Source organism: Chiloscyllium plagiosum, unplaced genomic scaffold (genome assembly GCF_037043375.1).
Source record: "Chiloscyllium plagiosum isolate Xiang-an unplaced genomic scaffold, Cpla_swu_hap1 HiC_scaffold_3, whole genome shotgun sequence".
Classification (NCBI taxonomy): Eukaryota; Metazoa; Chordata; class Chondrichthyes; order Orectolobiformes; family Hemiscylliidae; genus Chiloscyllium; species Chiloscyllium plagiosum.
In genome coordinates this window covers 45526132-45554073 of record NW_028270141.1, presented here as the reverse complement: position 1 = coordinate 45554073, position 27942 = coordinate 45526132, and the positions used below count along the sequence as shown (strand labels likewise).

The window sequence follows — 27942 nt, the reverse complement described above, 5'->3', positions numbered from 1 at the left end:
TCCTAGCCTCTGATCTTCTGTGGCAGCCACTGTATATGGCTAGTCCAGTGGAATTTCTAGTCAATGGTAACCTACAGGATGCAGGGTGTGGGATTATGTATGCAGCCCTCAGCCTCCATGTGGACAGCCATCAGTTACTAAATGCACAGCCCTCAATTACTGAGAATGCAGAACTCAGTTTTCATGTACAAGGTCTTCAATCACTCTGTATGCAACCCTCGATCCCCAAGTACACAGCTGTCCATGTGTAAGTAGCATTTAATCGCCATTTACTCAACCCAGTCCCTGTGTACATAACCTTCACTTCCTATGTATGAAATCCTGAGTCCCAGTGTATACAACCCTAAGTCCCTGTGTACAAATCCCTAAGTCTCTTGTGTGCAGTCCTCAGTCATGGTATGCAGCTTTAAGACATTATGGATATATCTCAATTGCCATTTACAGAATCCTCAGCCCCTGTATAGCCAGCCATCTGTTTATGATAAAATATCCTCAATCGTCATATACAGAGCTAACAGTCAGGATGGTGAGTGGCTTGAAGGGGAACTTGCAGGTAGTGGTCTCATTGCCAATCCCAAAACTGACACACCCTCATCAAACATCTCAGTAACTCCTGTTTAGACAGTCTGCTTCCCCTGGAACTTACTGCAGCTCAGCCAACCTTGGTTGTTCAAGCCTTTCTTACCCATCATTATCCCTTGACCTTCACTGGCTCCCAGTCTGACAATACCTCAAAACACAGCTCTCAGTCCATGTATAATCTCAGTTCCAGTATGTACACAGCTCTCAGTCCTGTAAAACCTCAGTTCCAGTATGTACACAGCCATCAGCCCCTGTCATAACCCCAGTTCCAGTATGTACACAGCTCTCAGTCCTGTATAACCTCAGTTCCAGTATGTACACAGCTCTCAGTCCCTGTCATAACCCCAGTTCCAGCGTGTACACAGCTCTCAGCCCCTGTCATAACCCCAGTTCCAGCGTGTACACAGCTGTCATCCCCTGTCATAACCCCAGTTCCAGCGTGTACACAGCTCTCAGCCCCTGTCATAACCCCAGTTACAGCGTGTACACAGCTGTTAGCCCATGTAATAACCCCAGTTCCAGCGTGTACACAGCTCTCAGTTCCTGTCATAACCCCAGTTCCAGCATGTACACAGCTCTCAGTCCCTGTAATAACCCCAATTCCAGCGTGTACACAGCCATCAGCCCCTGTCATAACCCCAGTTCCAGCATGTACACAGCCATCAGCCCCTGTAATAACCCCAGTTCCAGCGTGTACACAGCTCTCAGTCCCTGTCATAACCCCAGTTCCAGCGTGTACACAGCCGTCAGCCCCTGTCATAACCCCAGCGTGTACACAGCTCTCAGCCCCTGTCATAACCCCAGTTCCAGCGTGTACACAGCTGTCAGCCCCTGTAATAACCCCAGTTCCAGCGTGTACACAGCCATCAGCCCCTGTCATAATCCCAGTTCCAGCGTGTACACAGCTCAGCCCCTGTCATACCCCCAGTTCCAGCGTGTACACAGCTCTCAGCCCCTGTCATACCCCCAGTTCCAGCGTGTACACAGCTCTCAGCCCCTGTCATACCCCCAGTTCCAGCGTGTACACAGCTCTCAGCCCCTGTCATACCCCCAGTTCCAGCGTGTACACAGCTCTCAGTCCCTGTCATAACCCCAGTTCCAGCGTGTACACAGCTCTCAGCCGCTGCAATAACCTCAGCCCCGAAGTGTACAAAGCTCTCAGTCTTTGTATATGCAACGCCAATCACGTGTACACATAGAGCCAGCACTTACTTTCGGCCGTTTCCACTCAAAACTAACCGCCGGCTTCTCGCTGTAAAATAGGGAAGATTCGTCCGCTGGGAATTCTGGATCCTCGTATAAAACCCCCTGCGTTAAGCACAGATTTTTCAGCTCCTGGTAGGTTGCCTTTCTCGCCTTCACCCCGATGGTCCCTCGGTCTTTCACTGCCTTCTTTTTTTGAGAGCCCCCACTCGCCGAGCTGAACACATAAGGCATGTTTGGCAGGTAACAAGTGAAGCCGCGACAACAACTGCAGGAGCTGAAGAGAGTCCCTGGGTAAGGTGTTGGTTTACCTGTCTGTGCAGAGTTTCACCTGTTGTGGAATGTCCTGTAGAACGCCACCTCACTGCACATTAACTCCACCTCCCCTCAGAGAGCTTTCCTCTCACTTCTATTGTCATTGCCAATCCCAAAACTGACACACCCTCATCAAACATCTCAGTAACTCCTATTTAGACCACTCTGCTTCCCCTGGAACTTACTACAGCTCAGCCAACCTTGGTTGTTCAAGCCTTTCTTACACCTGGACTCAACTATTTCAACATTCTCCTGGCTAGCCTCTTGTCTTTTATCCCCTACAGCCTATATCCTAGCTCGCACCAACTCCTGTTCACCCATCATTATCCCTTGATCTTCACTGGCTCCCAGTCTGACAATGCCTCAAAACTAAACTTCTCATCCTTTTCTTCAAATTCCTCCCTCCCGTGGCCTAGTCCACCCCTCTGCAATCTCCTCCAGCAGTATAGCCTCTGGGATATCAGTGTGCTACCAATTCTGACTCGAGAATTTTACATGCATGTTTCAGATTGTGGATGGTCATGATAGGGGGTACCATCACTTGGCTTACCAGGATAGTCTTAACACCTGCCATTATCATATGGAGGAAAGATTCACAGGTTAATGTACAACTTGTTCAGCCATGTATTACTCAGCTTCTCCGGCTGCTAAATCCTAAATAAGGACTTGAGCTCAGAGGCAGAAACACTATCACTGCACCACTATCTTAAGCAAAAATCATAAATTTCCAGAGACGTAGTAGGTCTGTCAGAATCTGTGGAGTGAAATCAGACTTAATGTTGCAAGTCAGAACAGTTCTGAAGAACGGCCATTGGACCTGAAACATTAAATCTGCTTACTCTCCACAGATGCTGCCAAACCCACTATGTTTCTCCAGCAAATTCTGTTTTTGTTTCAGATTTCCAATGTCTGTAGTTCTTTGTTTTGTTTTAGACCTATCTCCTAACTATGTGTATATAACTGGTCTGCACATTCTGTAGTAGGACAGCAGCATGGTCATGTTCAGGTGAAACTCTTTATCCACATACTTTCAGCAGAGATGTAAGTCTGATTTAAATAAGTCTACTAGTTACCAGAACTGGACACATGAGAATTTGTTGCGAATGCATTGCCTGCACATGCTATTATCTCACGACACTGCTGCACAGGAATACTGCACATCCAGGAATGATTCACAGGCAGGTTATAATAGGGAGGGCCTTTGATTATATCTTACTCACAGCATGTTGTGCCATTAGGAAATAAAAACTAGTTCAACCGGGCCATGTAGAACAACTTGCTGTGGCCCCTCAGATTTGGGAGTGCCTAGTAATGCAAGACACTTGAAAGAATTGCCACTGTTTCTGTGAAACTGTTTTGTCCTGAACACCTCAAAACTATTTATTAATTTCATTCCTTTCTCTCAAGATTTCTAGTGAACACCCAATGACACAAGAGGGAAGAAGCTAACTTTCTTCCACAGTATATCTAGTCTATGAGCTGAGGTTTTGTTTCGCAGTAAGTGCATGAGGAAGTTACATTTTGCAGTGAGGCTGTAGCAAAAACTTTGGGAAGTCAAGAATATCACTTCATTATTGCCAAAGTCTCTAATATCTACTCCAGTGTTGATTTTATGAGAGTCAAAGAAACTTACAGCCGAGAAAAAGGCACTTAGGCCCATCACATTCGCACTGGTCAAAAACAACCACCTAACTATTCCGATCCCATTTTCTAGCACTTGCCCATAGCCTGTATGCCTTGGCATCCCAGGTGTATATATGAGTACTATTTAAATGTAATGCAGGTTTCTGCCTGTACCACCCTTGGAGACAGTGCATTCCAGATTCCCATTACTGTCTAGGTGAAAATGTTTTTCCTCACATGTCCTCTGAACTTTCTGCCCCTTACCTTAAATCTATGTCACTATCCATTGAGTTAAAAATCACACAACACCAGGTTATAGTCCACCAGATTTATTTCAAAGTACAAGCTTTTGGAGTTCTGCTCCTTCATCAGGTAGCTAGTCAGGACTAGCTACCTGAAAAAGGAGCAGTGCTCTGAAACCTTGTACTTTGAAATAAACCTGTTGGACTGTAACCTGGTGTTGTGTGATCTTTAACTTTGTCGACCCCAGTCTAACACCAGCACCTCCACATCATGAGTATTCATTGATTCATGTCCCATCAAGGGAAAATGTATCTTCTAGTCTACCCATCTATGCCCCTCATAATTTTATACAACTCAATCATGTCCCCTCTTAATCTCTTCTGCTTTAAGGAAAACATCTGCAGTCTATCCAATCTCTCTTCATAACTGAAGCTCTCCAACCCAGGCAACATCTGTGTAAATGTCCTGTGCACCCTCTTCAAGGCTATTACAAACCTCCTATAATATGGATTCCTAACTGCACACAATACTCTAGGTGTGACCTAAGCAATGTTTATACAGTGCCACTGTAACCTCCCACCTTATTATCCACTTTATTCAACTGTCTTGATAGTTCACTCAGCAGCCCATTTTTTTTCAACCTTTTCCAGTTCTCAGATACTGTAGCAGTCCATGTCCAATTGCAGCAAGACCTGGAAAATGTCCAGGTTTGGGCTGACAAGTAGTAGTTCACATTCCTTGTCACACAAGTGTCAGGCAATGACCATCTCCAATAAGACAGAATATATGACATGCCTTGACATTCAATTGTACTACTATTGCTGAATTCCCCACAAGAGTGTGATGAAATACTTCCCACTTGTCTGGATGAGTGTGGCTCCATCAACACTCAAAAAGCTTGACATCATCCAGGACAAAGCAGCCCACTTGATTAGCACAGCATTCTCAAACATCTTCTCCCTCCACCTACAAGGCTCAGTGGCATCAATGTGTACCATCTACAAAATAAACAGAAATTTGCGCAAGGTCCTTAGGCAGAACCTTCCAAACCCATGACTGCTACAACCTAGAAGGACAACGATAGTAGATGGGTGGGAACACCACGACCTGCAGGTTCCCTCTAGGTTACTCACTATCCTGACTTGGAAAAGATATCACCAGCTAAACTTCGTATCCCCAAAGTGAGGCCCAATAGGAGTCAGATTGTGCGCAGTGGTGGTTTCACAGATTTCAACATCGTATCTCTGTTCTGTGGATCCAACCTCTCTTTCTGTCACACATCTTTCCTACTTCTGATGACTAGCAGAGGGAGATATCTGCCACTTCAAAATTAGAATGGAACGTGTCAATAGTATTGAACTTATTAATGTCAGAAATATATGAAAAACTTACAACATACCTTTATCTCAAACTCCTTTTTAAAATTCATTTTCCCTAATGAAGTTCTAGTCAGAATCTGTGCCTTATGTCCAGGTTTTCCAATGAGACACAACTGATACTCTTGTGCCTTCTCATTATGCCATTAGCATTATTCTGAAGAACAGAATAGAAGTTCTCTCCAATTCCTTGGCCAATACTCATCCCTCAACCAACATCACAAAAATATAGACGGTTTTGGGAGCTTTCTGTGCAAATTGAATGCTGCAGCTCCTAAACAGTGACCAGATTTTGAGGAATATAGAATATAGGAGGCATGGTTAGGAAGTTTGTAGGTGACACCAAAATTGGTGGTATAATGGACAGTGAAGAAGATTATCTAAGATTACAAAGAGATCTTGATCAATTGGTTCAATGGACTGAAAGGTTTGGTAAAACAAACAAGGGCAGGACTTACACAATTAAAAGTAGGGCTTTGGGTAGTTAGGGGTTCAGGTATATAATTCTTTGAAGTTTATATCACATATCGATAAGGTGGTTAAGAAGGCATTTAGCACGCTTGAGTTCATTGTTCAGACCTTTGAATATAAGAGTTGGGAGGTTATGTTGAGCTTGTACAAGATGTTGGTGAGGCCTCTTCTGGAGTATTGTGTGCAGTTCTGCTCACCCTGTTATAGGAAGGATATTATTAAGCTGGAGAGGGTTCAGAAGAGATTTACAAGGATGTTGTCAAAGGAGTGTAGGACATTGAGGGGTGAACTTATAGAGTCATAGAACCGTACAGCATGGAAACAGATCTTTCAATCTAAATTGTCCATGCCAACCAGATCTCCAAAATTAATTTAGTCCCATTTGCCAGTGTTTAGCCCATATCGCTCTAAACCTGCTTATTCATGTACCCATCCAGATACCTTTTAAATGTTGTAATTGCACCAGCCTCCACCACTTCCTCTGGCAGCTCAAACTCTTGAGGGTTATATATAAAGTGAATGGTAGGTGTCTTTTCCCTAGGTTGGGGGATTTCACGAATGGAGATCATGTTTTAAAGGTGAAAGGAGAAAGATTTTAAAAAGACAGGAAAGGTTTTTTTTAACACAGAGATTGGTTCTTTTGTGGAATTAACTACCAAAAGAAAAGGTGGATGCGGTTACAGTTACAACTTTTAAAAGACATTTGGATAAGTACATCGTTAAGAAATGTTTGGAGGGAAATGGGGCAGGCACGGATAGGTGAGATTAGATAGTTTGAGATTCCTGAAGAAGGGCTTATGCCCGAAACGTCAATTCTCCTGTTCCTTGGATGCTGCCTTACCTGCTGCACTTTTCCAGCAACACATTTTCAGTTTGAGATTATGGTCAGCATGGACTAATTGGACCAAAGAGTATGTTTCTGTGCTGTAAGATTCTGACTCTCCAAATACCTCTTTAGCTGTAAAGTTCATAAGACCATAAAACATGGGAGCAGAAATAGGCCATTCGGCCTATCGAATATGCTCTGTCATTCATTGAGATCATGGCTGATCTGATAATCCTCAACTTCATTTTCCTGCCTTTCCCCATTACTCTTGATTCCCCCTACTGATGAAAAATCTGTCTGTCTCAGAGTACTTTTGAGGTTGGGTAAGATGCTATACAAATGAAAGTTTATTTTCTCTCATAACAAGAAAGAAATAATTCTATCATTTCAGGAGTCGATATGGTTAACAGGATGAATCTCAAAAAAACCAGCCTGGAATCTTGGAACCAATTGGGAATTTTATCAAATGGTTTTGTTTATCTTGGACAGCTACCTAGTTAATATTTAACTGGGAAGAGAAAACAGAACAGCATTTTATAAGCGATGAACCTGGACTAATCAAATCAAAGTGCACTATTTCAGAAGAGGTAAGTAAATCTGTAAGTGAAAAGTAATAAGTTCACGGGTGTAGTTGTTCAAAGTAAAGCTCATTGTATTATAGATCCTCAAATAGATATATTCATTTTATTAAACAAGACTTTTGTTTTGGCTGATTTTTGATCATTCATTGGTGATATGGACGTGTTCAACCTGTCATGGAGACACATCCAGATGCTAGTCAATCTTAACTGTGACAAATTATGGTCTATCTGGATGGTCTTCACCTCTGTGCTAGTATCCCCACCTCTGAGTCAGAAGGTAGCATGTTCTAACCTCAATCTAACTGAAAATCATCCCTGGATTCTAGTTGACACCCACTGGAATACTTGTCCGTGTGGATGATCCTGTCTCTCACTGTATGGCTTTGGAGCCTGGGAAAACCCTCCTCTGTCTAGATGACTGACTTTCTGACCCTCATCAACTGGGCTTTGGGTGGAGACATCCACAGATGCTGTGGATTCTCAGCCTGTTAAACAGCCTGTGAAACTTCTCCAACAAAGAGTGTGATTATATAATAACTTTCTTATGTGAAAATTATATTTCAGAAGTGTGAGTAGTTTTAATAGTTCGCATATTTTAATTATGCCTGGTGGAAACTATTACAATTTGATATCAAGGTTAACAATCGACTTCAGCTAATGCAATGTGAATGATTGTGACACTGCCAAGTCTAGGTCTCTTGCAGAGGTTCAGATTGCGGGCAATTATCTACCTGAGTCACCACAATTACAATTTGAGGTTTTTTCTCATGTTCCTGTGGCCATATGTTCCCTGACCACCCACAGTTAAGGGTTGTCCAGGTTTTCCCTGGAAGGTTAGAATCTGGAGTTTTACCATTCAGGTAATTAATTAGATTTGAGATTGATGATGTTCAGCTATGAGATATGCCATCATGAGATACCACTGTCATCAGGCAATGGAGTTATGTTCCAGTAGGGACTGTGTGATTTCAAACCTGTGTGTAAAGTGTTTTCTCTGTCAATGAGGGTGCTTTGTTAGTTATCATCCAATGGTAGATAAGGATAAACACTTTCCAGTAGAAACAATAGAAGGCCCAAGAGTCAGGCGCCACAAATTGAAGGTGATTTGGCAAATGAACCAGAGGTGACACACGGAAGCATTCTTTTATAAAGTGAGTTGTTGGGAAAAGGTGATGGTAACAGTTTTGGTCATAACTTCTGAAAGGGAAATACTCAAAGGGAAAACATTTTCATAGGTGTGAAGAAAGGGCAAGTATTTAGAACAAATGGAGCAGCTTTACGATAGGTTTAGTACAGAAACTATGGGCTGACTGGTCTTTTTTTGTGTTGGATCATTTGAAAATATCCATCACAGATTAGTCTTTTAAAGCTTTCAAAGTTAGTAGCAATGGAGGGATTGTGATGTAAGGATTTACTGGCTGCAAATTGCTTTGTGTGTACATGAGAACTGAATAAAATGGGGACTAAAAGCTGTTACGTGAAGACTGAGGGCTGTGTGAGTGGGGACTGAGAACTGTATGGGTGGGGACTGAGACCTGTGTACGTGGGGACTGAGAGCTGTGTACGTGGGGACTGAGAGCTGTGGTAGGTGGAGACTAAAACTCTGTACATGCATACTTGAATTAAAAATACTCATCCTCCTGTACAAATACCAAAATATTCTCATCCCCTCTTTTTCCCTGTTATCATTTCCAACCCGTCAACCCTCTGAGAATATTTTCTTCTACATCCAGTGTTTTGCCTATCCCAATTTCCATGCCTTTGCCATTTGTGGTCAGGCCTTCGCTGCCTCTGTCTGCTCTGCAGTTCTCCACAAAACCTCTCCACCTCACTTCCTCCATAAGAACAAAAATGGAAGGAGCAGAAGAAGGCCATTTGATACTTTGAGACTGTTATACCAGTCAATAGCACCACAGCTGATCTGATTATGGCCTCATCTACACTTTCCTGCCTGTCCCTCAGAACCTTTGGATCCTCTTGTCAGACCATTGAAAGTGTGTTTACACTAGCCCTGAATATACTCAGTGACCGATGTTTCTTCTAAGCAGCTCAGCCACTCAGAAGGTCCACATATAGTGAATGGTATTTGGATGCATCAACCTTCAGTTCTATAAGTCACTGCCGCACACAGACCTCGGAGATCCAATGAGAGGGAACATAGTCACTGAGCCATGCAACCTCCATTCTTCCCTGGAGAAAAGAACTCCCTAGACTAAAAACCAACCCTCTGACAGAAGAAATTCAGCCTCAACTCTATCTTAAATGGAAGACTCTTTATTTGAAAACTTTGACACGAGGAAAGACATCCTCTCAGTATCCACCCTGTCAAGCCCCTCAGAATTTTATACCTTTCAATAAAACTGTCTCTCATGTAAAATGCTCTATGAAACCTACCTCCTTGACCCGGCCTTTGATCACTGTCCTAATATCTCCGTACGTGGCTCTGCGTCGAGTTTTGTTTTTTAATGCACCTATTAAAAACTTTTGGAAGCCTTACTACATTTAAATGCAAGTTATCACAAGATAGCAAGTTAGTCTGTTAACTGATGGTCGTTCTCCCTGTCTGATTCCAGCATTGGGTTGAAAAGTGTTAAGCATGAAGCAGATCTTCTCCCTGCTCTGGATGGGAGCATTCCTACAATGGGGGACAACAAACCGGCCCTACATTCATCCTTTCCATCTATTTACCTGCAATCAAACTGGGGTCCAGGAGAAAATGGACCAAAACAATAGCTTCCTTCTTGACCTGAGTGGGGTCGATGTCACGAGTCCTGTGAATGGGTCTGAACAGAGGTGGGAGAATAAGGTACAATGGAATGTCAGCCGCAGCAAGATTCTCTCCTTAATGACTATCCAGAAAGATCTGGGCAACCTCTGGTTTCCCAGGCTGAGCCCACTGGAAGGGTCAGGGGTAGTGCTGATGGCCCCCTTCCATCTGTACGGGAGTCTGGCCGCTCTGTCTTTGGGGACTGGGGGGATCACTGCTGAAAACTTCCGTGACCACCTGGGACTTGTGGACCACGGATGCATTGGTGATCGGCATTCCTGGGTCATGCGTTGGCAAGGCAGGCTGCTCGAACACGACATCTTATCTCAACAAGGAGGCTTGCTGGACACTGGCACCTGGTTAGTTGTCAGGAAGGATCTGCAACTCCGCCAAGCCTTCCTGTGGGAACTCCAGTGGTTCCACCCCAGCGTGCATCTGAAAACAGCCAACACTAGCCAGCCCCACATGGCTGAAGAGATGATCAACAGCCTCATCCGCAACGCAACTGCTGGAAGGGTCAGCAGCCTGGTGAATGGCCTGAGTCCGAGCACAAATCTGGTGTGGGCCAGTTACATTCACTTTAAAGGTAAGAGCCATATTAATGAGCAGAAAAAGTCAAAGGACTGAAATGGCTTATCAGACATTATCCCCAACAAACACCAATCTTAGGAGGAAACCTTAAGGAATTTCTACCTTCCCAGTGTTGGGTTCGGTGGATTGATCCTGGTTGGTTTTGTGAGGCTCACCAATATGCAGACAGGTAGCATGGACTAGGGTTATGTTCTTTTGGACTTAGGATCCTAATGGGTGACCTAGCTGAGGCCCAGAATTCGGGTGCAGGCATAAATTGCGCCAGTTTTGAGAAGTGCCTTTTTGTGCCAAGTTTATGTTCAAGCTTATTTTCTGTTTACCAAATGCAAAATCTGCCACAGAACAATACAATCAGGCAGTGCCGTAGAATGCACTTTATTTAAAATTTTATATTCAAAATAGTTCCTTAATTCTATTTGTGTGTTGAAAGGGTTGGGGGTAATGTTGATGGCCCCCCTCCATCTGTAGAGGAGCCTGGCTGCTCTATCTCTGGGGGCTGGGGGTACACTGCTCAGAACTTAGTGGGCGGCACGGTGGCACAGTGGTTAGCACTGTTGCCTCACAGCGCTGTAGACCCGGGTTCAATTCCCGCCTCAGGCGACTGACTGTGTGGAGTTTGCACATTCTCCCCGTGTCTGCGTGGGTTTCCTCCGGGTGCTCCGGTTTTCTCCCACAGTCCAAAGATGTGCAGGTCAGGTGAATTGGCCATGCTAAGTTGCCCGCAGTGTTAGGTAAGGGGTAAATGTAGGGGTATGGGTGGGTTGCGCTTCGGCGGGTCGGTGTGGACTTGTTGGGTCGAAGGGCCTGTTTCCACACTGTAATGTAATGTAATCTAAAACTTCCATGATCACCTGGGTCTCATGCACCGTGGATGCACTGGTGATCTGACTCCTGGTTCATTCATTGGCAAGGCAGGCTGCTCAAACACGACATCTTATCTCGGCCAGAGGCTTGCTGGACATTGGCACCTGGTTAGTTGTCAGGAAGGGCCTGGAACTCTGTGAAAGCTAATGCAGTTCTATTAAGAAAGCTGAAAATGTGCTTATCACAAAAAAAACACCAGGAAGAACCTAATATAAAATGACCAAAAATGATATTTAAAATTATCCAGAATCATTTACTCCTTGTGATATCAAAAGCAAATTAAAGCACTGAATATGTCAAAGGTGATGGACCCTGACTCTAGTAATTGTACTGAAGACCTGTTCTAGAACTTGCCTCACCACTAGTTAGTTGTTCCAGTACAGCTTCAATATTGGCATCTACCTGACAATGTGGAATATTGCCCAGTTATGTCCGTCCATGAAAAGTAGAATATGGCCAACCCTGCCAATTAGCGCATGATCAATCCATTTGCGATCATCGGTTGTATTAGCAATGCTCATTTTGACCCAACTATCTTCAGACATTTCATCAATGGCCATCCCTCCATCATAAGGGCAGATGGGGGAAAACATCATAAACATCACCACTCGGTGACACAAAGAGCAGAAAAATATGTGACAAGAAGTAGCAACCTGTGTGTAAAATGTAGCAGCTACACAATCGAATAAGAAGAGTTCATTTTATTATCTCCTGGCAGCTTCCTTCTCTCTCCAGTTTCTCCTGTGGCCTCCCAATACTCCCTGTAGCCTTTTTGTCATTCTGTAGCAAAAAGGAGGCTGACACCCAGTGCACGCCTCCCTTGCCCCTGCTACAGGCTGCTCTCACCCTTCTCCTCCCACTCCTGGCCTTTAACCCACTCCTGTTGGAGCCATAGGCTCTGCCAACCCTCCCTGGCCCACACACCAGCAGGGCACGTGTTGATTATGGTACTATAGCATACGGAATGTGTTGATATCATTAGTACATGTGCAGATGCTTCTACAGGCCTGCCTTGTCGCAGCCAGGAGACTTCACTGGCCATGTCAACTCATGTGCAGCCACCACATTGCATTATGGAGAATCACTCAGTTTCAAAGAACAGTCTAGAAATTCAAAAACATCCAGACAAGTAGTATGCTTGATTGGCATTCCATCAAACACCTTCAACATTTATCCCATTTCACCACCGACCTACAGAGGCAGCAGTGTGTACCATAAATAAGATGCACTGCAGCAACTGAAAAGGACTCCTGTAACAACATCTTCCAAACCATGAACTTTCCAATATAGAAGGATAAGGTCCGACAGGGCCTGGGAAGACCATCACCTCTAGGTTCTACTCCAGATTTGGAACTATATTGTCGTTTCTTCCTTATCACCTGGTCAAAATCCTGGAATTTTCTTCTGGGGAAGTGGTGGTGTAGTGGTAATGTTACTGGACTAGCAATTCAAAGTTTGAGATTCCTGAAGAAGGGCTTATGCCCGAAACGTCGATTCTCCTGTTCCCTGGATGCTGCCTGACCTGCTGCGCTTTTCCAGCAACACATTTCTAGCAATTCAAAGCCTGCCAGTGCTTTGGGGACATGGATTCAAATCCCACCATGGTAGATGGTGATGTTTGAAATTAATTTTAAAATATCTGGAACACAGAGTTGGTCCAATGTTGATATGTAGCCATTGTTCAAAAAATATATGTAATAATTGTTAGGGAAGGAAACTGCTATCCTTACCTGGTCTGGCTTACATGTGATTCCAGACTCAAAGCAATATGATTAATTCTTCATTGCTTCTCTGGGCAACTATGTTCACTTCCCATGAGCTCATGCCCTTTGTATTACTAGCCCAGTGACAGTGCTGCTACACCACCACCACTTCCAACCTATTTCTCCTCCTATCTTATGTAAGTCTTGTTGTGTAGAAACTGAGGTTAATGCAAAGCCCCGAAGTTTTTTTAATATGAGGAAAGGTGAAGCAAACTGGGCCTACCCTCATTAGAATTTAGAGTGAAAAGTGATGTTATTGAAATGTATAAGATTCTGATGAGCCTTGGCAGGATAGGTGTTGGGAAGATTCATAATTACTGGGCACAGTTCCAAAATAAGAGTCCCCGCACCCCGTTTTAAGATGGCAGTGAAGAGGAATTTCTTCTTTCAAACAGTTGTGGAGCTTTGGAACTTGCCACCCAAGACAGGCAGGGAGGCTGGAAAACTGACCATATTCAAGGCTGAGCTTGGCAGATTTCTGAACTGCAAGGCAGTCAAGGGTTATATGGAAAGGCAGGAAAATGAAGTTAAAGCCACACCCTTAGTCATGATCTTACTGAATGGTGGAACAGGGATAAGAAGCCAAATGGCCGACACCTATTGCTATTTTCTACACTCTAATGCATGGGAAAAAAAGGGAAAGTGGTAAAACTTGTACAAAATATGTTAAGGAATATACTCCTCCTTTGATCCCTCCTCTTCCCCCACCTCCTCGCGTGCCAGAATTGTGGTGAATAGCTGTATTTGGATGGAAGCTTTTCAAGGTTCAGTCCTAGAAGCAGTGCTCTATTTGATAATCCTTAATGACTTGAACTTTGAGGTATAGAGCACAAAGTTGAAATTTGCAGATGACACAATACTTGGAATGTCAGAAACATTGAGGAATGAAGAGTTACAATGCAAGCTAAATGATACTATTTTATAGGGGCACATGAATAGAGATACCTGGGAATGGGATGTTTGTTCAAAATCTTTTAAGGTGTTTACAAAGCAGTTAATAATATATAAGGGATCCTGGTTAGTATATGTAAAGGCAGAGAATACAAATGTTGAGTAGTTACAGGAAGGCAATGTGGCTTTAAGAGGTTATTTTATCCTGTGTTTTTTTAAAAGAAGGTTTTAAGACAAGTGGCTAATGAAGACTCATAAAGTAAACAGCTTGGGAGGCCTTGGGTTTTTAAAAAAATTTGGAAGAATGGAAGCAGCCTGGATTGGTGCAGCCAGCCCTCATAAACAGGATTTGTAGTTTTTAGTTTTTTAGCTTTAGGCAGTTACTGTTGAAGTCTCAACTGGGCAGAAGTTGCTGGAATTTTGAAGAAGTAGAAGCTTTCCTATCAGAAAGATGTTTTGAAACTTGAAAGGGTTCAGAAAAGATTTACAAGGATGTTGCCAGGGTTGAAGGATTTAAGCTACAGGGAGAGGCTCAACAGGCTGGGGTTGTTTTCCCTGGAGCGTCGGAGGCTGAGGGGTGACCTTATAGAGATTTACAAAATTATGAGGGGCATGGATAGGGTAAATAGGCAAAGTCTTTTCCCTGGGGTCGAGAAGTCCAGAACTAGAGGGCATAGGTTTAGGGTGAGAGGGGAAAGATATAAAAGAGACCTACGGGGCAACTTTTTCACACAGAGGGTGGTACGTGTATGGAATGAGCTGCCAGAGGAAGTGGTGGACGCTGCTACAATTGCAACATTAAAAGGCATTTGGATGAGTATATGAATAGAAAGGGATTGGAGGGATATAAGTCGGGTGGTGGCAAGTGGGACTAGATTGGGTTGGGATATCTGGTCGGCATGGACGGGTTGGACCAAAGGGTATGTTTCCATGCTGTACATCTCTATGACTCTATCTTTTCCCTCTCTTGGTTACAGCTAAAAGCCGGGGTTTCTCTCTGATACTGGGTTACCTGTGAGATAAATCCATCTTTCTGAATTTAAGTTTTAGCCAGTGGGTGTGTTTATGGGATGTTACTATATTGGTACAGTTAATTAATAATAGTTACTGTTCTGTTATTGTGTTTAAGTTTTCTGATTTGTTATTATAAATTCCTCTTTCTTTGGATGTATTTTAACTATAGTATTTAAATAGATTGTGTTTTGCTTAATGTTGGGTAGTTTGACAGTGGCATTGCGTCTGAACACAGCACATTACATTTCTCTTTAAAATATGAAAAAGTTAGGATCTAGGCTACCTCCATATTACATTTTGAGGGGGTCTGGTCTGGTCCATAACAAGTGGCATAGTTGTAATGTCACTGGAATAGTAATCCAGGCCAAGCCAGTGACATCCATATTCCATGAACAAATAAAATAAATGCTAATGGGAAATTGGTTCAAGTCACACCTTACCAGCTAGTGGAGATAAAATACAATCAATTAATAAATCAAAGTGACCACTGAACTAACAGCAATTGTTGTAAAAACCATTTGGTTCATTAACATTCTTTAGGGAAGGCTATCTGCCATCCTTACCTGGTCTGGTCCGTATGTTGTAGATTCTCAGCAATGCTGCTGGCTTTTAACTTCCCTTGAAATGGCTGAGCAATCTATTCAATTCAAAGGCAGTTGGGGAAGGTCAACAAATGTTGGTAATCTTGCCAGTGACACCCACATCCCATAACAATAGTACTGAAAATACTGACTTAGCCCCAATTAGTGTACAATTATTCAATAGATAAACATTGGAATCTTATATTGATTAATTGTACAGGGCTGTGAATCTATAATCTTACATCTTCTGGCTGTGACATCAGTCCAAGGTCACTCATCCTCACTCAGGTGGGTATAAAAGTTCTTCACTGGAAGAGAAGAGCAGGTGAGTTTTCCCAGTTACTGCAAGATTTGGAAGATGACTTCAAAGTGCAGCTGTGTCCTTCTTTCAAATTATTTAACTTATTTCCAGACTGGGAGGTTAGCTTTGAGTTTGGGATGAGCCCTAGGTGAGGGCAGAAACTACAGCTTGAGAGATGCAATCAATTTCGCGGAAAAGCCAGGTAGTTGAGATTGTTGATACATTATTTCTTTCACAACTTGTGCAAATATTACCTTTACTTCTCAGGAAAGTGGAAGACTAGATCGCAATGTCATGGATCAGAATTTCAAGATTTCTTCGATGTTGGAGAGGATAAAGTCCAAGTCTCTATGACAACTTGGTGTGGCAAGTTGGAGTATAAGATTGATCCGACATACACAATGATTAAGCTCCCAGTGACTGGAACAGCAGACATCATGCTTGTCCAGCCAGCCCAACCAGACACGTTGGAGAGTATTGAATCCTCCCTAGAAGTTAACAGGATTGCACTTCAGTCTGGGTAATTATAAAAGTAGCTATTCAATTAATTATTTTGAGGCATTGAATCTACAGAATGGAGATGGGCCTATTCACCCAAATGGTCTATGCTGGTGTTTATGCTTCACACTCTTCTTCACCTCATCCTTTCAGCACATCCTCCTGTTCCTTTCTCCCATTTGTGCTTTTCTAGCTTCATATTTATCTCTGGAACTTACTTAGACACTTTCTGAGAAATGTATGTTGGTTATATGTACATTCAGAAGGCTTTTGATAAAGTTTCTCATGAGAGTCTGTTAGCTGAAGCTCATGGGACTGCAACCAACTAAAGGAGTCCCATGAGAATCTATGTTGGACCTCAACTATTCACTGTAATCATTTACAACTTAGATAATGTGATAAAAAGCCACAATTACAAACTTAGTAAAGGACAAAGAAAGGCAGTAATTGTGAGTAGTGTCAGTGAAAGCATAATTACAAAGAGATGTTAATAAATTAAGTGAATAGATAATGTGGTGCTCACTGCCCATGAGAGTAGTGGAAACAGACACAATCGATGAATTCCAAAAGAATTGGATGGGCAGTGAAGGATATAGGGTTGCTAGTTCATGGGAATGGGATAAAGAGATTGGTCCACGGAGATCTGGTTATGAATTTGTCAAGCTTGAATGAGCTCTTTCTCTGTCTTGAATGAATGTATGAGTCAGGTCTTTTGTTGGAGACATGGTGTATGACCACAGTGTTACATTAAAACCCCACAGAGGTTCTCACTCACTGACTCTATAGGAACTCCCTGGAAAGTTTGAAATTCTGTCATTCCTCTTTGGGACCTTTCAAACAAAGTTCAAATATTTCTAACTTCCTTATCTGGATTGTTACTGAGGAAATGTTTGACGCATTAAGACCATGATCGACTCCTTGGTAACTGTATAACCAACTCCAGTCCATAAAGCCTGAAACCAAACACCCCCTGACTACCCTGCCAAACCTGGACTACCCCTGACCTACCCGACTTCAGCTACACCACCTGACCAGCACCAAGCTGGCCTGATTAACCCCCCAACATGACAACCTCTTCTGATCCATCAAGCCTATTCCCTGAACCACTTATCCACTTACCCACTTATTCACCTTCCACTCTTCCCATTTATGACCCTGCCAATCTATCCTACTCCCTTACTCCCTCACCCACCACGCACCTTTGCTCACTTTACTGACGAACCAGATACCCTTTACCCATTTAGTCCATCTCCTACCAATAAAATCATCCACACTAATCTTTACCCATTTTCCTCACCCCACTGCCCTCTTACCTCATTCACACATATTCATGAACACACTGAGAAGTTCCTAAGCTATTTGGCATGTTTGTGAATGAATTACCAGAATACATTCAAAAACAGTGGGTCTGTCTTTCTTCCTTTGAAGATCCAGTGCTATGATGAAAGACTCAATTTCAGAGATATTCTATATTTCTGAAGAGACTTGCATCCAAGGTCCAGGCCAGAAATGTGGATCCATCAGGACAGAAAAAATAAGAGTGAGCGTGATCATTCAACAATAAATGAAGCTCCCAGATGCTTCTCAGTTGCATCTCTAAAACTAAGGCAAATTGATTTCAATGTAAGCAAATGTTAAGTCACCCACTTGGCACCTAAAAAGAAAAGAAAAGGGCACTCTCTAAATAATGAAAATTTAGGAAGAGTAGAGGTCCAAGAAACCCAGGGTCCAGATACACGTCAATGAAATGTCAAGAACAGGTACAGAAAATGATCAAAAAAGCTATTGGAATGCTTGCCTTATCTGGAGGACAAGAGTATAAGAGGGTAGGAATCATGCTTTGGCTACATAGAGCTCTGGTTAGACCACTCCAGTTCTGCAATCAGTTCTGGGCAACATACCTTAGGAAGGATGCCCTGACCTTGAGTTGCAGTAGACATTTACAAGATTTATACCTGCAATCCTAGAATTGTATGCTATAAAAACCCAAATTAGAATGATTGTGTCAAGACGTTAAAGGGGAACAGCTAATTAGATTGGGATTAGAGTCAAAACTTTCAGAAGTGATGTTAGAAAACACTTCTGCTGCAGAAATTTGGAATTCTATTCCACAAACATTGTAAATGTATACTGCAACTCCAGGTCAGGGCATCCTTCCTAAGGTATGTTGCCCAGAATTGATTGCAAAACTGTAGTGGTCTAAACTCTATGATTTCTACCCTCTTATACTCTTGTCCTCCAGATATAAAGGCAAGCATTCCAATAGCTTTTTTGATTATTTTCTGTACCTGTTCTTGACATTTCATTGATGTGTACCTGGACCCCTGGGTTTCTTTGGACCTCTACTCTTTCTAGATTTTCATTATTTAGAGAGTGTCCTTTTCTTTTTAGGTGCCAAGTGGGTGACTTAACATTTGCTCACATTGAAATCAATTTGTCTTAGTTTTAGAGTTTGATGCAATATCAATTGTTAATTTTAAGATTGAAGTTTATGGATTTCTTTGTTAGCCAGTGGTACTAAGGGATTGGAGAAAAGGTAGATTCATTAAGTTTGGTCACAGGTCAGCTACAATATAATTGAATCTGAAACAAGCTCAAGGGACTGGATGGCCAATTCCTGTTCCACTCTTCCTGTACAGAGTCCCAGTCTGTTCAATTTATCCTGATCGCTACAATCTTCTAGTTTCTATGAATATGAAAATATTCTTTTTACATCTTCTAATTTGCATAAATAGCCTTTTTAATATAAAGACAGGCAATTTATAATGCCCGAAGTAACATCCTGTCAGGGTAGAATTTTAATACAGTTTTTGCTTTTCAATTCTGTGTTTCCAGAAATGAATCCCATTATTCGATTTACACTTTGCCTTAATTAACTGTATTGCTACTACTCATGCTTTGTGTATGTGTACCCCAAGATCAAATTTGGATCTCTACTTTGTTTCCATTGTTACTTTCTAAAGAGTATGTGGTTTCTTATCTTTCTGCCAAAATACTTTTAACATTTATTTAAAAGTAGTTACATAAAGACAATTCCTGTTACAAAGTGGAGAGGAAATTGGACATGGCGGAGAGGGGTAGAATAAAGTGGGAATCTCGTTTGCAGCCTATGTTTAGAAAATGCCTGATCTTCGGTTCTGATAAAGTTGGTGGAATTCAGTACCCAGCCGTATGATAGACAGTGTCTTGTTTTTCATACTGAACTTTGAGGAAGACAGTGTAGAACTTCAAAGTTACATTGACAAGTTGGTGGAGTAGACAGACAATAGCAAATGAAGTTCAATGTAGGGAACATGAAGTGATTTATTTTGGAAGGAAACGTGTGATTGACAATTTACAAGCTGTAAAGGGTGTGCAGGAGCAGAGAGACTTGCATGTATACGTACATAAGCCTTACTGTCTATCTTACATCCTGAACCATATCCTATTTCACCTCCAGAAAGTTTCACTGAACATGCTGTCATTTTGTATTTTTGACAATGGGGACAATGTACTCTTTTCTTCTTGCAATCACCCCACAGGATTGTAAGGCTTGTCTTGCCACGGTTCAAATGGAACAGTACATATGATGTGAAGGAACTTTACCACAGGATGCAACTGCCAAATATGTTGAGCGGTCAAGCTAATTTCTCCAGATTAAATAATGTCCAAAACCTAACACCAGACCAGGTAAGGAAGCAGTTTGATTAATAGGTGACCAAATGGCACACTTGTTAGTGTTCTTGTTAATGACCCAAACATAAAGTCACCTCTGACATGACAATCTAATTCTGGGCTACAACCTGGTAAGCTAAACCCCCTCCCCAGCCACTAAACTCAGGCTAAAGTAGTCTGTTCTCATCATCCGGGTTCAACCTGACCCTAGGATAGGCTTCTGACCCCATGTAATTTTCATTATCAAAGCAGCCTATTTCCATTTCTATAACTTTGCTCTGTCTAAACTTACTAGTTGCCAAAACACTCATCCATGCCTTTGTTACCTTTAGACCAATGTTCACTCTAAGCTGTAGAGGTGCTTGGCCACACAGCAATTGGTCACACACAGGGTTAAAAACAGGCCACAAGCCGCAATTAAATAACTGATGTTCCTTTTAAGGTAATGTATGAGTACTTGTTGACCTATATTGGCTCCCTAACCATCCAGCACGGTAGAATCACAGAACTGTTACAGGATAGGAGGAGGACTCTTGGCCCACCAGCTTTCCAAATCCTGACCAGTTGGTCCATTTTTTCTGTCTTCCCCTTGTCATCCTGCCCCTTCTTCACTTTCAAAAAGGAGCCTCATTCTTAATTTCAAAAGTTTCAACTGAAACTGCTTTCATCGCAGTTCAAGCAGTACATTCCAGACTGTAACCTCTCACAACACGAAAAAATGTTTTCTCATGTTGCCTGTTCTTCTTTTACCAATTATTTTAAACCTGTGCTTTCTCTTTATTCAGCTCTTCACAATTGGGAATAGTTTCTCCCCATTTACCTCTCTCCAGACCCCTCAAAAGTTTGAATACCTCAATCAAATCTCTTCTCAACCTTCTTTTCTTCGAGGAAAACAGTTATAACTTAATATGAGAACTAGGAGCAGAAGTAGGCCATTCAGCCCCTCGTGCCTGTTCCACCATTCAATACATCATTGCAGATTTCATCTTGGCTTCAACTAAACTTTCCTGCCTGCTTGCCATAATCCTTTAACCCATTACTAATTAAAAACCTGTCAGTCTCCTCAAATTTATTCAGTGTTCCGGTATTACCTCATTCTGAGGTAGTAAATTTCTCAAGCTGTCTAAATAAATGAAGATCCTCACCTCTGGAATCATTTTCATGAATTTTTTCTGCTCTGTCTCCAAACTCTTTATTGTTCTTCCTAAAGTGTGATGCACAGTACTCCAGTTCAGGCCAAACTAGTGTCTGACGTAAGTCAACATAACCTGCTTGAACTTCTATTCTATACCTCTACTGTTAAAGCTTAAGATTTTGCATACATTATTAACTGCTTTCTCAATTTGTCCTAACACCTTTAAAGGCTTATGTACATATACATGCAGGTCTCTCTGCTCCTGCACACCCTTTACAACTTGTAAATTGTCTATCACACGTTTCCTTCCAAAATAAATCACTTCATGTTCCCTACACTGAACTTCATTTGCTATTGTCTGTCTACTCCACCAACTTGTCAATGTAACTTTGAAGTTCTGCACTGTCTTCCTCAAAGTTCACAAATTTTGTACCGTCCACAGAACCAAAGGCTAGGTCAATAATATACATGTCAGAAAGCAATGGTTCCAGCACTGACCCTTGGGTAAGTCCACTAAAAATATTCCCTCATCCCCCCAAAAAATCAGTTTATTTCCTGGTTCAAAAAGATGGTTCATTATCACCTTTTCAATTGGAGATGGGCATAAAATATTGACCTTGCTACTGAGACTCAGATGGCACAAACAAATGAAAAAAATCTTTCGAAACTACCTTTTAAAAACAAACTTTTGGCTATCTGTGGCTGAGTGTTGAATGTTGTTTCCTAATGTTACTGTGAGGCAACTTTTAATATTTTAACTAAGTTGTAGAAAGACATTTTTTAAAAAGTTGTATCTTTGAGCTTCCTCACTAAAATTCCTGCTTTTATATTGTTTTAGATAATACAACATGTTATTTTTGAAGTGATGGAAGATGGAGAGAAGCCAACCCCTCCAGGACATATTCCATTCAGTAATACAACCATCACAATGGAGATTCGGATAGATAAACCTTTCTTTTTCAAGGTCTATAGTAGAACATTGAATAATCTGTTGTTTCTTGGCAGAGTAAAGAAACTTCACTGAAATCCAGAATTTAAAATATTTTTATGTATGCTTACCAGTGACTTACCAGTTTTAATTAAACTTTTCTAGGAAGGGCAGGATTAGGAGAAAATGGGAATGGAGTAGACATTCCTGTAGAAAGGATAGAAGCAACAGCAGTGCAAAATTGAGGAGCTAAGTGGCCTCCTTTTAGGAGTATTTTTTACTAATGTCATTTTGAATCAGAACAGAACATAGCAATCTATAAATAATTGCCCCATTTAGAAAATAATCATGTCACAAAGATATTCTCAAAATTGTATACATTGATAATGTCTTAAAAATCTTATCAGCATGACTTCCTTGGAACCTTTACTATTCTAACTGGAATCGTTCTCATGCATAACAAAAGTTTTGATGAAAACTGGTCAGATGCAATTGCACCCTCCCTCCAGCTGGCTGATCTAAGGGAGCCTCAAGGACCCCAACCTCATCCTAAATCCAGTGTGAAAACACTATTTCTGATGCAGAAAGTAGCCCTGGTTGTGAAGAGTTATAAATTGAATTGATCTTCTTTCTCTATCCACTTGAGGGATTGTAACCCAGGTCATATCTTTTGATGGGGACAAAGTGGAAAGTGAAGCTAATGTACCCCAAACTAATCCAGAACAACAGGGAAGGTTTATTACCACCAACTTAGAGTTCAGCCCTTCAGGAGGTGATGTCAAGGAGCAGTTCTTCACACAAAGATGACGAAAATTTGTTGAAATTGGGAGGTGGTGTTATTAAATGGAAATTTTTACAAAACACCTGTGATAGATTTTTGTTACATGTGATAGAGAGTCAAGGTGAGGATGTGGAGTTGAACACAGATCAATTTCAATCTAAATTAGTCTTGGAATGTGCTCAAGCAGCTGAATATAGTCTGCTGTGATCTTATTTTTAAAATTTGTCCATGGGATATGGGTACTGCTGGCTGGAGCAGCCTTTATTGATGAGAAGGTGCTGCTGAGCTGCCTTCTTGAACTGCTGCAGTCTGTTGGATATGGGGGAGGGAGTTCCAGGATTTTGACCTTGCGATAAGGAAGGAATGGTGTGATAGTCAAGATGCCACATGGTTGGAAAGGAACTTGTGGTGTTCTCATGCATCTGACACCCTTGTCCTTCTAGGTGTAGAAGTCCTGGGTTTGGAATGTGTTGTCAAAAGAGCCTTGCAGGTGTACTGCAGTGTAGTTTATAGATAGTACAAATCACTGCCACTGTGCATTAGTGATGAAGAGAGTGAATGTTGAAGGTGGTGGATGTGGTGCCAATCAAATGGGCTGCTTTGTTTTGGATGGTTGTGGAGTCATACAGCACGGAAACAGACCCTTTGGTCCAACCAGTCCATGCTAAACAAAATCCCAAACTAAAGTAGCATTTTAATCCATTTTTGTACCAAGGCTGTAACGAAGGCAGGCTCTGCGTGTCCTTGCTGAAACCCAACTGAGAATCAGTGAGCAGGTTATTACTGAGCAATTGTCGCTCAAAAGTGCTGATGATAGCACTTTTCATCTTCTTGCTTATGATCAAGAGTAGACAGCTAGGGTATTAATTGATTGGTCCTGGTCCTGGTTCATATCCCTCCAAATCTTTCCTATTCATATACTTACCCAACTGTACTTTGAATGTTATATTTGTACCCACATTCACCACTTCCTCAGGAAGCTCATTCCATACACGAACCACCCTCTGTATAAAAAACTTTGCCCCTCGTCTTTTTTAAATCTCCCTCTTCTCACTTTAAAAATGTATCCCCTAGTCTTGAATACCCCCATCCTAGGGCAAAGACAGCTACAATTAACCATCTATCCCCTTCATTATTTTATAAACTTCTAAGCTTCTTGACTGTTGTTAGGGCTACACCAGGTCTGTCAAATGGAAAGTATCCCATCACACTCCTAACTAGGGCCTAGTCAATGATAGCTAGACTTTGTAGGGTCAGGCCTTTGACGTGCACTTATATACGCAATATTTATATTGCTATTGCAGTTCAGTTTCTGGTCGATGGTACTCCAAGAATGTCAATAGTGGGGAATTCAGTGATGCGGATGTTATTGAATGTCAAAGGTCACTGGTCAAATTCTCTTTTGTTGGAAATGATCATTGCCTGGCATTTGATTGGCAAAAATGTTGCTTGCCACTTATCACCCCAAGCCTGCATATTGTCTAGGTTTTCCTGAGTATGAACACAAACTGCTTCAATATTTGAAGAGTTGCAAATCGTGCTGAACATTGTGCAATTGTCAGTAAAATTTCCCAACTCTAGCAGAGAAAGGGTCATAGATCAAGAGGCTGAAGATAGCCGGAACTAGGACATTACCCTGAGGAACTGCTGCAGAGATGTCTGGGAGTTGAGATGACTAATCTCCAACAACAACCATCTTCCTACGTGGCAGGTATGCCTCCAATCAGTAGAGAGTTTTGCCCCAATTCCCAGTGACTTCAGTTTTGCTACCGTTCTTTGATGCTGATCAAAAGCTGCCTTGATGTCAAAGACAGTCGCCCTCAGTTTACCTCTGGAGTTCAGCATTTTAATCCATTTTTGGACCAAGGCTGTAACGAAGGCAGGCTCTGCGTGTCCTTGCTGAAACCCAACTGAGAATCAGTGAGCAGGTTATTACTGAGCAATTGTCACTCAAAAGTGCTGATGATAGCACTTTTCATCTTCTTGCTTATGATCAAGTGTAGACAGCTAGGGTATTAATTGATTCAATTAGATATGTCCAGAGAATACTGCAGCCAGTGGTCTGAATCAGTATACAATGAAGAGTACTAATCCAGCACACAGTCTGAGTCAGCATACCATGCAGTATACTAAGAATGCAACAGTATACCATGTGACATACTAACTCAGCATGGTCTGCAACAGTATACCATGTAACATACTAACTCAGCATGGTCTGAATCAATGTAACATGCTCCACTTTGTGCTCTCGTGAGTCACCTGTACTTGTGACAGAAGTGCCATGGATGAAGTAAAGTTAATGTTAACTGCTAATTCTTGTGGTCCATCTCACAGGTAGGATTAGCACTTTCTAGGAATGCTAGCTGCTCTTGGATGAACAGTATGTAATCCCTCCATACATTCAGTGTTGGCAGAATTGGTGCTAGTACACATCATTCCTCCGTGCCCCCCGCCCCAATAATGCGTTAGACCATTTGAAAAAACAGATTAAGAACATATCCAAGAGCAAATAATACCAAGTCTGTCCAGGTATGTTCTGGACTAAACGTTGTGTTGCCTGTCACAATTTTCTCAAAACGAATTTGCTGAAAAATAAACCTTCCACCTTCAAATCAATTGACATGCTGAGTCATTCTGCTGTCTAAATGTAATCTTTACCATTTGATTCAGCTCTTTAATTCAACTATACTTTGCAGTGAGTGTTCACAGATACGTTTTGTTAATTTTTTGTGGGATAAGGGCAATACTGAAAAAAATAGCACTCATAAGCTGCCCTAAATGATTTTTTACTTAGTCCTTTACTTGACCATTGCTAATTATTGAGGCAGGGTTAAGCCACCTTGAATTGCTGCAATCCTTATGCTTTTCAGGATAGAGTTCCACAGGTTTGGCTCAGTGACAGTGAAGAATGATGTCCTGTGAAAGTGGTGTTACTAATCTGAATTTACCAGCGCCTAGCATCTCAAATGCCATTTTGTTGCCACAACAGCGAGTAGTTTGATGCAACTTGTGACTTATGTGGCTATTTCAGAGGCGAGTTAAAGATTAACCATAGTGGTGTGGAACTGAAGTTACATATAGACCCAGACAGGGTAAAAATTGTGGGTTTCTTTCCCGAGAAGAAGTTGGGTTTCATTGACAATCTGTACCAATACCTGTTTTTAAAAATTACTTTATATCTTAAGACAGCAAATGGAATCTATGATTAACATCTCGTTTGGAAGACAGACCACTGACAATGCACCATTCCCTCAGCAATGCGTGGAGTGTCTCCATGGCTTGTGTGTGCCAGTTCCACAAGCTTTTGATACAGATTTGTGTGACCTACAAAAATCAGTATATTGATCTCTTAGAATGTTGTGAAGTCCAAAAATTCTATATTTCATGTTCATTAAAAGAACATTCAGGTTTACCCTTTTATGATTAGCAATATCATCTCATTTTTGAGTCACTGCAGATGTAGATCAACTTAGAATATGTAGATAAACTCCAGTTGATTGCAAGGGCTTTCACCCGAACTCATTGCAATCCAAACAGAAACATTCAGAGTCAACAATGGTTTCTTCAGTGTACAAACAATCTGTTGGGCATGTTAATTCAAAGGCCAAAGGTAATCTAGCTCAAGAGCATCAAATTTGTTCGTCTTTACTTTAAAGTATTTTATGGTTTGAACAAATTGAATTCTAAATTTTCCTCCATGGACAGAATTTATGCACAAGTGGCCATGCTTATAAATTTAGAACATCAGAAGAAAAAGGAAATGCCAGAGTAACGTTTGCTAAAATGTGATATCAGTGTGTGGGACAGATGGAGATAAATAGGTTTTTGTCAACAAGTAAATGCTCCAATACAATAAAGTGAATATATGGGTCAATGTTGTTTCTTTTGTCTTGCTATCTTATAGCTCGGAATTTCCTAAAATAGCGTAAACAGAAAGCTACACCAAATCTTCCAGTAATGAGTTACACAAGAATTTCCTAATAGGCATAACCTGAAAGCTAAATTGATCCCTCCTATTAGCAAGAATTCCAGACTTCCCTCAGCACATTTAAACTGGAAACAACGGCATATAAAAGTACCCTACAACAATCAAAAATCAAAACCCGGGCCCAGAGGAAAGCACCAAAATAATGGCAGTTTTGAATCATAGAATCCCTAAGATGTGGTAGCAGGCTATTCAGCCCATCCAGTCCACACTGACCCTCCAAACAGCATCCCACCCAGACCGGCCTCCTTATCCTATCCCTGTAACCCTACATTTCACATCACCAATCAACCAAGCCTGTACATCCCTGGACCCATCTGGGCAATTGGGCACGGTCAATCCACCTAACCTAAACACCTTGGACTGTGGGAGGAAAGCCACACAGACAGTCACCTGAAGCAGGAATTGAAACTGGGCACTTGACGCTGTGAGGCAGCAGTACTAACCACTGAGCCACTATGCCGTCCCATATGCACTGTGCTGCTTTGTCAAACTTAAGAAAAGTCAGGTCACCACCATTCTACATGACAGAGAAAGTGGAATTTTGGCAGTTTCCCTACAATGAATATTTATCAGTTTGATATTTTAAAGGTGCATTCAAAATTAGGTAAGGGAATAGATTTTGGGGACTATCCAAGGAGACAGTCCTTTGGATGGCTGGATGGCCTGTTCTTCAGGCAGTGACAAGATTTCACTGATTTAGAGACCCCAGACATTCATAAATTCAGCTCATTAGCTGTAGGGAGCTAAAGTTGCATCTGGGCACAGTTTTCAGATCAACAGCCAGAGCTGTCTGTTTTAAGATTATGGTTGGGCATCAGGATCCTGGGTAGCAGAGCCCCAAATTCATACTGGGAGGTCTAAAGAACCACTGTGGATACCTGGCACATTGCCACGTTCTCACTGTAAGCTATGTTAACAGGTCAAGGAAGGCTATTGACTCTCATTTTAAGGCTGTTACCACTCCAC

At 41.8% G+C, this 27942-nt stretch overlaps 2 protein-coding genes across 3 annotated transcripts in view; one reads left to right on the top strand and one right to left on the bottom strand.

The window, feature by feature from the left end:
• The window catches only part of capn9 (calpain 9), a 71874-nt gene extending 69745 nt beyond the window's left edge, over window positions 1-2129 (bottom strand). The window contains exon 1 of the mRNA XM_043681018.2: window positions 1795-2129. Within this exon, the coding sequence (XP_043536953.1) occupies window positions 1795-2019 (225 nt within the window). The 5' untranslated portion in view covers window positions 2020-2129. The remainder of the gene's footprint in view (window positions 1-1794) is intronic.
• On the top strand, window positions 1969-26862 carry agt (angiotensinogen). Of its 2 annotated transcripts, XM_087979029.1 has the most exons (6): window positions 1969-2079; window positions 7031-7226; window positions 9794-10573; window positions 16260-16512; window positions 20012-20159; window positions 22118-26862. In XM_087979029.1, the coding sequence occupies exons 3-6, from the start codon at window positions 9817-9819 to the stop codon at window positions 22301-22303; spliced, it is 1344 nt and encodes a 447-aa protein (XP_087835155.1). In that variant the 5' UTR covers window positions 1969-2079; window positions 7031-7226; window positions 9794-9816; the 3' UTR covers window positions 22304-26862. The 2 variants fall into 2 exon arrangements, with proteins under 2 accessions (XP_087835155.1, XP_043536974.2); XM_043681039.2 differs by lacking the exon at window positions 1969-2079 and having other exon boundaries at window positions 7220-7238.
• The last annotated feature ends 1080 nt before the right edge of the window (window positions 26863-27942 follow it).

Excerpts from the sequence above, each read along its gene's own strand:
- agt (XM_087979029.1), top strand. The coding sequence starts at position 9,817 with ATGAAGCAGATCTTCTCCCTGCTCTGGATGGGAGCATTCCTACAATGG. Across the intron at positions 16,513-20,011 it reads AGGATTGCACTTCAGTCTGG|GATTGTAAGGCTTGTCTTGC; the intron begins GTAATTATAAAA and ends ATCACCCCACAG. Across the intron at positions 20,160-22,117 it reads AAAACCTAACACCAGACCAG|ATAATACAACATGTTATTTT; the intron begins GTAAGGAAGCAG and ends ATATTGTTTTAG.